Raw genomic sequence first — 13,610 nt, 5'->3', positions numbered from 1 at the left:
GATCTGGTGTGAATGAAGACACCCTCGCTGCAGTCCTTAAAGGCGTATTGGAGGAGCATGGAGAAGAAGATTCCGAACAGCGTAGGCGCGAGGACGCAGCCCTGCTTTACTCCGCTGCTGACTGGGAAGGCCTCAGAGGTTGCGCCGTTGTAGGACACCGTGCTGTGCATGTTGTCGTGAAAGGACATGACCACAGCAAGCAGATGTGGTGGACAGCCAATCTTCCGTAGCAAGCTGAAGAGTCCGCTTCGACTGACCAGATCAAACGCCTTCGTGAGGTCAATAAAGGCGAGGTAGAGTGGTTTATGCTTCTCCTGCAGCTGGCGTAGGGAGAAGATCATGTCCACTGTTGATCGGCCAGCTCTGAAGCCACACTGGGACTCTGGGTAGACGCGGGAAGCAAGGGTCTGCAGGCGGGCAAGAGCGACCCGGGCGAATACTTTGCCGACGACGCTGAGGAGAGAGATGCCCCGGTAGTTGTTGCAGTCGCTGCGGTCTCCTTTGTTCTTGTACATGGTGATAATGTTGGCGTCTCTCATATCCTGGGGGATGTAACCCTCCTTCCAGCAGAGACAGAGTAGATGGTGGAGCGGCTGTAGCAGGACTGGTTTCCCGCTCTTTAGGATTTCTGGAGGGATTCCGTCGCTTCCTGGTGCTTTCCCGCAAGCAAGGCGGTCGATGGCTTTGCCGAGCTCTGCCGCAGTAGGTGGGGTGTCTAGCTCCTCCATGACTGGTAGGTCTGGGATGGCTTTAAGAGCAGTGTCTGTTACGGTGTTCTTCGTTGCGTACAGCTCGAGGTAGTGCTCGGTCCACCGCCGCATTTGCTGTTCCTGGTCAGTGATGACCTCACCTGTCTTGGACTTAAGGGGGGCGATCTTGGAGGGGATTGGGCCTGTTGCCTTCTTGATACCCTCATACATTCCTCGTGCGTTGCCTATATCGGCAGCTTCCTGAATGCTTCTGCACAGGTTTAGCCAATAGGTGTTGGCACAGTGGCGGGCGGTCTTCTGGACTTTGTTCCTGGCAGCCCGTAGAGCTTGAAGTGTACTGGGAGTGGGCGTGACCTTGTAAGCCAGTAGGGCCTTCCTCTTAGCCTCGATCACGGGTTCCATTTCTTCCCAGTGAGCCTCGTACCAGTCAGCGTTCTTCCGCTCTTTCTTCCCGTAAGCAATAATGGCGGAGTTGTATATGGCGTCACGGAGACGTGGCCAATTGGATTCGATAATGTCATCTGCCGCCACTCCCTCGCCGAGTGCATCTTCCATCTTGTTGATGAATTGCTGGGTCTTAACTGGGTTGCTGGCACAACTGGTGTTGATACGTGGGCGACCCTTCATCTTGGAGTGGTGCAACCTCTTCGGCATTATGCGCACCTTGCTTACCACGAGGGCATGGTCCGTGTTGCAGTCTGCACTGTGGTAGCTGCGGGTGAGGAGGGTGCTGCCAATATCCGTTCTTCTGGTGATGACGAGGTCAAGCTGGTGCCAATGGCGGGAGCGGGGGTGCCTCCATGACACCTGGTGGATCTCTTTGCACTTGAAGAATGTGTTTGTCACGCACAGGCCGTGGTGACACAAAAGCTCAAGCAGTCGCTGACCATTCTCATTGATCTTTCCTCTCCCAAAGTTTCCAAGGCAGGTGGGCCAGGCCATGTGGTCGGCTCCTACTCTTGCGTTGAAGTCTCCAAGGAGATAGAGAGCGTTACTTCTGGGAATCTTGGATAACGCTTCGTCCAGGGCATGGTAGAACTGTTCTTTCTCTTCGGTGGTGGCGCAGAGGGTTGGGGCATACGCGCTAAGAATGCTGACTGGGCCGAAAGTTGTTGACAATCGGAGGGTAAGTAATCTCTCTGTGCCTCCTGTGGGTGGCTCTATGGAGTTAACAAGCGTGTTCTTCACAGCGAACCCAACACCGTGCTGTCTTGGTTGGTCCGGAGACTTCCCTTGCCAGTAGAAGGTGTAGTTGGTTTCTCTGATAGTTCCGTTGTCGGCCAACCGGGTCTCCTGTAGAGCCGCAATGTCGATGTTTAGTCGTGCCAGTTCCCTATCGATGACAGCGGTTTTCCTGGCACCCTTGATCCACGGAAGGTCTGCAGTAAGTCCGGGGCACATGGTCCTGATGTTCCAGCTAGCGAGGCGAAGAGCCGGGATATTTGTCAATAAAAGGAACAAACTATTGATACACAAAAGAACTTGGATGACTGTCCAAAGACCTTTGCTATGTTAAAAAAAGCCAATCTCAAAATGTTACATACTGTATGACTCCACTTATATAATACCCTTGAAATCACATAGTTATAGAAATGGAAAAAATCAGTGGTTCAGGGGATAAGATGGAGGGGACAGGCAGTGAGAGGAAAGTGGGTGTGCCTTTAAAAGGGCAATATGAAGAATCCTGGGGTTGATGTGACTATTCTGTATCTGGAGTGTATCAGTATCAATATCCTGGTTATGACACTGCACTATAATTTTATAAGATGTTTCCATTGGAGAAAACTGTCAAAGGGTACATAAGATGTATATATTATTTCTTACAACTACATGTGAATCTTGTTACCCCAAAGTCAAATGTTTAATTAAAATTTGTGAGTCACTTGGATTAAAATATTGACAGAAGCCTTGGATGTAGCTGATACCAGTTTGGTAAAGACTGTGAGTAAGAAGAGAAAAGGGCTAAGAGAAGACTTGAGGAATCTTAGCATTTAGTGGCTTGGTAGAAAGAAATCATCCTGCATCAAGAAAATCTCAAGAGTGATGCTGCATCACAGAAGGCAAGTGAGGAGGGTATTTTAAGGAAGGAATAGTCATCACTATTGAAATCTGCTGATGACTTAGGTAAAATGCAAAATCAATAGTGTTCAATTTAACACTATGAAGGTCATTGTTGATCTTATCAAGTAATGTAGAATAAACACAGATTGAAATGGTTATAGAATGGGAGGTAAGGAAAGGAGTTCAAGAGTTCAGGAAACTCCAGCAGGAAGTTTGTGAAAATGAATGAAATGGCATGGAAATGGGGATTTGAGGCAGGGTTATTTAAACTTTGGAGAGACAAGCATATTTAAAAGGATTATTTAAGAGGGAGAAAATAAATATGCAAGGACAAGTTAATTATTGATAGTATAAAGTACATTAGAAAGTAGGAAGGAAACAGCTCCAAAGCACAGATGGAGGGATTGGCTTTAAAAGGGAAAATGAATCTATTACAACAAGAAGGATGAAGTTTATGTGCAGATATAAGTTTGTGAGTTTTGTATCGAGTAGAAAAGCAGGCTCTGTTCTGTTTTAATTTTCTTAATAACATAGGAGCTATGATCTTCTGTCTAAAGTAGGGAGAGGGGATAATGAGATCTGATGTTTATCCTGTGAGAATAAAGTACAAATGATTGCATAGAGGGAAATAATGAGAGGACCACAGAAGTACTGTGTGATTGCAGGGCCAGGAAGATGGCCCATGTGAAGCTGGAGACAATGTCTGCCCTGTTGTGTTGATGTTTTCTTGTAGTGCGTGGCTGCTGTGGTGCAGCACAGAGGAAGCAGGTGAGTGGGTTATGGCACATGCTCATCTTCTGCCTCCACACTCTTCCTCACAATACTCTCTGCTACGGGTGGTATTGTCCTCTTCAAAGTCCTGCTCATCTTCTACTTCCTCTTGAAAAGTCCTCAATACCACTAGCCCTCTGGTGGGGACTGCACTATGCTACAATACTTTATTAAGGAAGAAGATCAAGCGCACTAATTGTCATGGATGCACTCTGAAATAGATGAGGTGCTATATCCTTAAAATGAGCTTTTATTTATTGAAATGTTCTTTAAACAAATGTGTATGTACTTTAAAAATGAATGCTGTTAGAGTTTGAAGGATTGAGCACATAAGCTATTTGAGAACACAATAATCGGCAGAACAAACTTCCTCAAATGTGAATTATGCCGTCCAGATAATACCACTGGGCTTCATCCCAACAGTTCAGGGTGGTCTTTGGCCATATTAAGTTCAATAGTCTGGGTGGACTCTGAAAATTAGAGTCACATCCCATGAGTATTTAACTTGTATTAGTTTAAAGGTTCTTATTAGATGTTTTTTTAATGCAAAGAAGAAAAATTAAAAGAGAATAAGCAATTGTGCCTGCTTTTTCACACATAAAAGAGCACATTGCCCAGGGAAGGGAAAATGGCCTTGTTACTTCAACTCTTGGTCTTAATTTTTGAATGCTTCTCGCAGTACAATCATCATACAACATATTTTATTATAATCATTAAAGATTTGAATTTAATATATATCATGACCATAAATTCAGGATCATTATGTCATCTTATACTAACTAAAGAAAGAGCAATTTGTACCAATGCTGAGAGAAGAGAGAGTATGTTGGGATTATTGAGAAATGGGAATATCAGTCTCCTACAGAGGACTTTCTCAAGAGCCCTGTGACCTACTACTGCCTGTAACTCTGGACAACTTAAAACAACTAAGACTTCTCTCTGTCTTAGTTTTTGATTTGTGAATTAGAGACAATAACAGTAGCTACTTCAAAGAGTTCCTGTGAGGATTAATTAAATTAATGCATGTCATGTATTTATTAGGCTTTAAATGGTAATTTTGACTATTTCCTTTAAAATTTGATTTTCCATACTGGATGATGTAGCACCATACCAAGGATCACTTGCTTTCACCACTCTCAGTGATAATCCACAGCAATTTGATAAGAACTACATGTTTCAATATTGGTGATGGAGGCAGGGCATATGGAGAGTGGCATGGAAGGGCAGACAGCTGTATCCAGGATTCTTGACTGGAGAATCAGTCTGCCTGGTTCTGTGAACATATATATCCCTTCCTTTTGTAGTACAGCTAATCTGGCATTTAACTGAGTAACTGATTGAATCAGTAAATGGATGTGCACAAACTTTAATCCCAGGTTTGAAAGACTTGAGTGTTTAAATACGTATCTGTATTGTGAACCAAAACAGGACTTAGTAATGAGGCACATTTTATTATTGAAATTACTATTAATTTCATAAATTTCAAATGTTATTGTCTCCAGGAAATATCATAGTAACATTAAAATACATTGTTTTAAATTTTCTAAAAGTTGAAGGTTCTCATCACGGTGGCTGGTGATTTTAGCATACAGATAAATGACTGTAGAGTATCTTGAGAAATGTTTAAGCCTACACTTTTCCTGATATCACAAACAACCTACATTTCAGAGAGAACATTTTGCTGTCCAACAGAAAGAACACAAGTCTCTTGTCTAATATCCATGAGTTAATTGAGCAGGCAATTTGGAATCTCAGTTGGATGGGATAATACCTTGTATAATTATACAACACAGGAAAGCTCATATGTGCAATATGAATGAGAACATACAGTTCATGCACTATTACAAAAAGAGCTTCTGGATATCCAGCGAGATCTCCAAGCTCTCAGCAATTATTAGCTGATGAGACCCACACAAATAATCACTTAAGTCTTTCATAAATGCACTATGAGTACTAAGTTAGACTCTTGGAGGTCGCTGATCTTTAACTGCTCAATAACTTTAGGCAATAACTTGAGTTTCTTACAGGTCCACCATCTTTCTTACTTGAAAAGGGTAGTTGAAAGAACTACCTTTTCAAAATCATCAGTCCTACTTTCCTAAGTCTGATATTTTGAGTTCATAGTAGATCAGGATTTTATGAGGATAGGAAGAGACTGGTCAGCTCCTCCAAATTCCCATGTTTCCCTCCCTTGAGCTTGGGTTCAAGTGCAGATGTACAGTTATGTTTTGCATGGAATCTCACTGTCTGCTTGGGAAAGAAGTTAGTCTGGATGTAAAGAAAAGATTATTCAAGCTATAACGCTGGCATGAAATTGGATTGTGGTATCATACTTTAAATAGTATTAGGTTCTAAAAGTCATGTCGAAGGTAAAATCCAAAAATAGTCCCCAAGTTGCCTCTGAAACATTGAAATCACTCATAAAGTTACCAAGTACATGTTCAAAATTTACCTATCAGACTTGTGTTTCCCCCAGCATAGGATCAGGTACTGTTTTTTCAGTTGAACACCAGATGAAGTTCTTATACTGGGTTCATGTTCAGGAGACACTTGTAGTCTTTCTTTAGAGACTAGATACAGACTCAGGGCTATAAAATGCTTATATTGACAGGCACATTGTACCTTAGACCAACTGAGGAGTCTGCACTTCTGTCTTCCATTTCAAGCATACTTTGTTCACAGTGGAGCACAGGCTCATTGAGGGCAGGAAGGCAGAATCCTTGCACTACTGTTTAAATAGTTGTCTCCCTCTCTCTTTCCCTCTCTCATTTCTTTCCTTTTATTCCCATAAACTTTTCTTCCTTTCTCCATCATCCCTCATGTTTTTTTGTCTGAAAACTTACAAGTCTCTCTTTGAGTAAAATTCACGTTTTTTTTTTTTTTTTTTTTTTTTTTAAACTAGAGAAACAGTTTTGTTTTTTAAAAAAATTCTACTGGGAGGGGAGATAGATAGAAATAAAGAAGGTTACTTAAAAGAAACCAGGTGATAATACATAGTGGAATGATGAGGTGAAATAGAAGAGGGACAAGTAATAGCAAGAAAATGTAAATGATGACAAACTTGACAAACTTTATTTCTTAAATTTGTCTATGTGGAAGTGCTTTGAAAATCCAAAGCACTATTCAAATGCTAGGTGTAGTTTGCCTAGAATTGACTTTGTGATTGGTGAAGACTTTGTGATACTTGTAGTATACCTATCTTTTTTCAGCAATTTCATTGTGGTGGTAATACATACCATAATATTTACTGTCTTAACCATTTTTAAGTGTACAGTTCAGTGGTATTATAATCATAATCTTGTGCAACCATTAGTACCAACCATCCATAACTCTTTTCACTTTATAAAATGAAACTCTATACTTACTGAACAATAACTCCCCATTCCTGTATCCCCCTAACACCTGGCCACCACCATCATACTTTCTGTCTCTATGATTCTGACTACTCTAAGTACCTTATCTAAGTGAAAGGATGCAGTGTTTGCCTTTTGGTGACTGGCTTATTTTGTTCAGCATAATCGCCTCAAGGTTCATTTGTGTATCACATGTGTCAGAATTTTCTCCTTTTAAGGCTGAATAATATGTTTTTGTATGTATATACAACATTCTGCTTACCTATTCATCTGTTGATGGACTCTTGGGTTGCTTCTACATTTTAGTTATTGTGAATAATGATGCTGAGAACATGGGTATACAAATATCTCTGTGAATCCCTGCTTTTAATTCTTTAGGGTATATACCCAAAAGTGAAATTGCTGGAACATTTGGTAATCCTATTTTTATATTTATGAGGAACAGCCATACTATTTTCCATAGCAGCAGTACCATTTTATATTCCCACTAACATTGCACAGGAGTTCCAATTTAGCCACATCCTTGCTGACACTTGTCTCCTGTTTTTTTATAGTAGCCAGTCTTATGGGGGTGAAGTGGTGTGTCTCAAATTGTGAGTCTTATCCTCCAGACTCCCACATGTAGAATGAACACTAGATAAAAACCCCTTGGTAAATTTCCAGCTATAAAAAAGAGTATGTCAAGTTCTTAATAATTTTATCTTCAGAAAAATTATACTTTCTCAAGTCAAGAGCAGTAAATTTTATGACATTTTTGTAGTAATTTAACAAAATTGAGCCCTAGTTAAGTGTCAGGTACAAGCTGGGTGCTTAAGATACAAAGATGTCCTTAAGGCACTCACAGTTGAAGAGGGATTGGAAATATGTCTTTCTTCTAAAAAATTTAGAAGAGGAATTATTTGAGTAAAAGGAACCACACTGTTTCTTAATAAACAATTGTGTGAATAACAAACCAGTAAATTCATCTAATTTCAAAGAACACTAAGACAGTAATTAAAGCATGTGGAAGATAATTAATACCTATATAGCATTTGGATTACTATGAATATTTTACAAAACCAGGATGACTAGAGTAAGACAAAAATTAATCTTTTAATCTGCTAAGAGCATTTTGCTTTCCAAAGATGGTTTTAAATTGAGAATATTTAGAACATAGATATTATAATACTCAAATTAGAAATGAAACATTAAAATCTTTAAATCAATGATAATTAACCATTGAAGATAATGATAATAGATACAAGGAATTTTATGACTAATATTGAGATGAAAATTCTGAGATTAATTACATTAGGTAGTTGGTGATTTATTGGGATAAAATTTGAAAAGGGTATAAACCATATTGTAAGAAGACAGATATATAATATCTTGATCATCCTGGAGTAAATATTTTAAGTTAAAGAACAGGGCTTGAATTTTATTTTATTGCATTCTGAAATGATATTAATCTGCTTTAAATGGATTTATGTCCTGTTGTACAGTGGTAAATATTTAATAACTAGGTCAGTTTTTTTAGAAAATAAAAACGCTATGATTTGTGACATTTGTCAATATCCATAGTGCATATAATCCACTATGGCTGATTTCAGGCTACCGATGTGATATCATTGAATGTGGAGTTAAGAAGTAATACACAAAATAGGCTCTTGAAACCTAGTCCTGCACACCTCTGTTTATGTCTAAAACTACACCTGAAGTCAAAATTGATTGACGAAACACCTAACAATCTAAAGAAACTTGACTGACAGCGCAATCTGGTTTCTCAGTCAACAAGCCTCAAAGTCAAAGAATTTAAAGGACTGATAGTTCAATTTTTGACTTTCAAAGCACATACTTTAAAAATCACCCAAAAATAAGATATTTAGATAATTTTAAATGAAAGAAACAACTGTCACCTAGAGATACATCCTCTTTTCTCATCACTTAAATTAGACTTATATTGTAATTGATTACAACGAACATTATAGAACGTTCAGTGCTAGGCATTGTTTAGAGGAATGGTTCTGGGACCCGTGGGCAGGGAATCCAAATGAGAGTGCTGCTGGGCTAACTCATGAGGAGAGCCCAACGTTTGCAAATACTTCCTAAACAGAATCACACAGATGGGTAGTGTGAGATATTCAGAGATGGTGATGTAAGCAGTGTAAAAGGGCAATGGCCCAGCAAGAAATCAGTTCTTTCCAAAGATCCATATTATATAGTCCATGTTAGCATTTTAATATCAGATTATGACCATCTGGAGAAAGTTCATCACATTATATTGTAGGAGACATTATTATTTCTTCTATAGAAGAGCTGTTTTTAGATGAAATGACTGACTGGTTTCGAATGATCTGATCCCATTTCTACTTTTTTATGAAGTATCTTTTTAAAGCAAGGGACCTTTGGTCTTAAACTTTTGGTTTCCTAGCCTCCAGCTTAAATAAAATAAAACAAAAACCAACTCATCAAACGGTCTTTTCTGATTCAGTGAATAATATAATTTTTGGCTAAGATAAAATATCCAGCAGTCAGTCATCCTAGAACATTTTTTTTATTCTTCTAACACACTGGGCCCATCCCCCAGCTCATTAATCACTGGTGATGCCCAGTGAATTAGCAGGTTCTATAGCTCACTCCAAAATATATTCTGAACCTGTCAGTTTTTATCACTTTTTTTCTACCATTAAGTTCTTGCCTTAACTATTGCAGTAGCCCCCTAGCTCGTCTCACTACTTCACTGGACAGCAGGAGAGAACTTTGAATACCATGGAAGTTCATCAATCATTTGCCCTTGGAACTCAAATAAAAGCCAACCTCCACACCATGTCCTCAGTGCCCTACCTGCTCTGGCTTCCACCAGACTCTTCACCTTAACCTCCTACTGCTCACCCATCTCAATCCCACCTTCCAGCCCCAAGCTTTCTTTTTTTTCCCTTCTCCCTATCCTGCTCACCCCTTTTCTTACAATAATCCCCTCCCCACTGTCCATGGGTCATTTATACACATTCCTTGACTATGGCCTTCCCCTTATTACCCCTCGTCTCTCCCTGCCCCCTCCCATAACTGTTAGTCTGATCCTTGTTTACATGCCTCTGGTTCAATTTACTCATTTGCTTGTGTTCTTATTGTCACTGGAATGTGCTATGCTTATTTAGATTCTAATGATTATTAGTTTTGTTCTCCTTTTTTCTCATGGATCTCCTAAAGTAACCACTCATGACACAGCTGTCTGTCATCTCTTCTAAGAGACTTCTTTGACACAGCATCCCTGCCTCAGTCACTTGCTATCCTATTTCTCTGCTTCTGTTTCTTAATAAGAAATTAAACTACTTACTTCATCATATGATTTCTCTGCATGTTAACTTGTTTAATGCCCGTCATCTCTCCTAGAAAGAGATCAGGGTTGATATATGCCTTGTTTAATGTTGTAACCCTAGACCCTCGATTGGTAGGTATTCACTATATATATTTAGGATGATTCCAGAATGATTCAGTTCAGAAAGGGTGCTGGTTTTATAATAAGTAGACCAGCAGTGGTGATTGCTATGGGCAATATACCAGGTATGTTGAGAGCATAAATTTATGCTTCATTGTCCATTCAAAGTTTATTAAAAACCCCCAAAATATTATATTTCAGATAATTCAGACTAGAACAGGATTAGCATCTCATAGGAGAGGGCCAGTTTAGTCCACTAACTATTTTAGGAAATCTAAATTTTCCATTAACAATCTATTTAAAAATCTTTCCTTTAGTTTATTAGATCTATAATCATGTCTATGTTACTTTCGGGGATTTGAGAAGCAAGTCATCTGCTTTGTTTTTATGCCTCTATATCTCTCTCTAAGACATCACTTAATTGCTGTAATAAAAATTATTTGTCCACTGACCTTTTTATGCTTCCAAATGTTTGTGCATGACCTAAAATTTTTCCAAAGTCAATATGAAACATGTGGCCTGACTTTGTCAGCATGATATTGTCATTGTGACGGTCACAGACTCCCAGGATGAACGTTACCACACACCAGCCAGCACAGGAATAGAAAAAGTTCCTCAAGGCCTAATCAGTTGAAAAACAACAACAAAAAAATAACACACATAAAAATATAGCAAATACATTTATATCAGAGCTAATGGTAAAAATTATGTTGGAAGCAAAATTACATAATCAAGAACCACTTCTACATTTCAATTGAGAAAAGGGTATGATTAAATAACTGGTTCTGGATGAGCTACAGAAGAACATGTTCTTTAGCCTAACAGATAAATGTTTACATTGAAATTAGGGAAAATACCTCATTCATTCAGTTGGAGCTAATTTTCAAAGTTTCCAGAGAGTATTCCTGGTATATATTTTTAGTGTCTCAATACACAATATTGAATTATTTTTTTCAAGGTAAAAGAAAGAACAATATGGCTTAATATTGCCTATCTCCAGAAAAATAGAAAATATCAACTTTTTAATATTTGAATTTTAACACAGAAAAAACTATGTTGGAATACCTGTAATAATTTATGTTTATCCTTGCAAATAGGTAATTCTCTTGATGTCTAAAAGTGTTTAGTATAGTATACGTTAATGAATGTGGGTGTGGGTGAACAGATTACTGCTAAATCAATTGTGGCTTATGTATCTTTAATCAACTAATGTGCCTTGCCAAAATTACTCTTTATTTTCAAAATGGCCTACTGGGTATGCATTACTTTCATCAATGATGCAACCATGAGTGACCTTGGTGTAGTCATGGGTGTTGGTTGACCCATAGTTATGAGTGTCCTAGGATGGTATGGTTGCCTGCCTAGGATGGTATGGGAGTCTCTGACACTGTACTATATGCCGGAACACCTTACTCCCAGGTATCCTAAATGTCTGGGAAAGTCACTTACTTTGTCTGTCTGTATTTTCTTCACTTATAAAGTGAAGATAAAATATGTTCTTCACATTATGACTGAAGAGCAAATGGATGTGGAAATACCTAAAACAATACAACCCCAAAGATTTGTGCAAAATGCTTTACAATTTGTTGAATCGCTAAAAATAGAATTCAAGATAACCTCTAATTCTTTGTTATTTGCTCTCCCCAAGCCTATATTTTGCTCCACTCCAATCTCACAGAAGTCTGGAATAGGTGAACTCTTGGGTCTTTTTATCATGACCCACGCTAAGAGGGTAATCAATCATCCTAGTTTGCCCAGAGCTAAGGGGTTTCCTGGAATGAGGAGATTTCAGTGCTCAGGACAGTTCAGAGCAAGTCTAATGCTGGCCCATATTGTATCTTTGTGTGAATTAGCATAAAGGTGCCTCTGCCTCTGGGTGCACCCAGATATACCAGTTCATGTCTTGGCAAGTGGAACCAGGCCTGGTTCTAACGGACTCCTCTCCTTAGACAGGAGCCCTAGTATAGAACCTGCACAGCTGTACACTGCAGACCAGATGCTAGGATCAAGCGAACTGTGGAAAAATGTTTGTAGTCAAATAAAATAGTATGTTATGTAAAGTAATGAGATCTAAAAAATTAAAACTTGGGACTTCTGGCCAAGATGGAGGCCTAGACAGACACGCTGTGTCTCCCTCCACAACTGAGAAGGAATACAACTACCTCAAAACTAGAGACAACCAGAAATTCCAGAAAATCGAGCTGCATGGAAGTCCAACAAACAAAGATATAAAGAAGAAATACTCATCTGGGTGGGTGGGAGGGTCAGGGTTGGGGCAGAGAGGACTTGGCGAGGTGGCGGCAGTGGCAGGCCAGCAGAAAGTTCAGTCACATGTTTTAAAAAGTCAGGAGGGACACCTGGGGAGCTCTCCCAGTACTAGACCGGACAACACAGCTCATGGTCCTAGGGCTGGGGAAAATAAAGCCTCATTGCTTTTGACTGTGCAGACCAGTGGGGGCTGGTCTTTCAGCAAAGTCTCCTTATTTAAAGGACCCCCACGGTCCCAGAATGTCCGGTGACCCACCCAATCTGGGAACAACAGCCAGGGCGACAGCTAGAGAGGTGCCAGTCCAATACAGAAGTGGGAGAGGTGCCTGGAAAAGGGGTAAGTGCTGAGAAAGTGGCATTGTTCCCTCTCAGACCCCTCCCTCACATACAGCGCCACAATGTGGTGAAACAGGTCGCCCTGTACTGATGAATACCTTAAAACATAACAGGAGAGACAGTTCTACCCAAGACACAGAGGCAAACAAACACAGGAGCCTGTCAAGATGAGACAGAGAAGTATGGCCCAAAAGGGGGAACGGATCAAGGTTCCAGTGGGAGAGCTAAGTGAGAAAGAGATAGCCAACTTAACAGACACAGAACTCAAAACACTGGTGGTAAAGATTCTTACAGTCTTTACAGATATGCTTGAGTACAGCAAACATATAAGGGAAGAAGTGAAGTTTATGCTAAGTGAAATGAAGGAAAATACACACAAAACAAGTGGTGAAAGGAAGGAAACCGGGGTTCAAATCAATTATTTGGAACATAAGGATGAAAAAAAAAAAAAACAAAAAACAAAACAGTCAACCAGTACAGAATGAGGAAAGAAGGATTGAAAAAAAATGAAGAGAGTCTTTAGAACCACTGAGACAACTTTAAACGTGCCAACATCTGAATCAGAGGGTTGCCAGAAGGAAAAGAGGAAGAGCAAGAAATTGAAAGCTTATGTGAAAAAATAATGAAGGAAAACTCCCCAAATTTGGTGAAGGAAATAGACATACAAGCCCAGGAAGCACAGAGAGTCCCAAA

The 13,610-nt window shown here is 39.6% G+C and overlaps 1 protein-coding gene across 1 annotated transcript in view; it reads right to left on the bottom strand.

The window, feature by feature from the left end:
- PIK3C2G (phosphatidylinositol-4-phosphate 3-kinase catalytic subunit type 2 gamma) overlaps nt 1-13,610 on the bottom strand; it is a 283,426-nt gene that overhangs the window by 93,741 nt on the left and 176,075 nt on the right. The window contains exon 25 of the mRNA XM_090275472.1: nt 10,766-10,935. Within this exon, the coding sequence (XP_090131598.1) occupies nt 10,766-10,935 (170 nt within the window). The remainder of the gene's footprint in view (nt 1-10,765; nt 10,936-13,610) is intronic.

Source organism: Furipterus horrens, unplaced genomic scaffold, assembly GCF_987537825.1.
Source record: "Furipterus horrens unplaced genomic scaffold, mFurHor1.1.pri manual_scaffold_4, whole genome shotgun sequence".
In the NCBI taxonomy this organism is placed as follows: Eukaryota; Metazoa; Chordata; class Mammalia; order Chiroptera; family Furipteridae; genus Furipterus; species Furipterus horrens.
The sequence above is the reverse complement of the archived record's forward strand: the minus strand, read 5'-3'. Positions and strand labels throughout refer to the sequence as shown.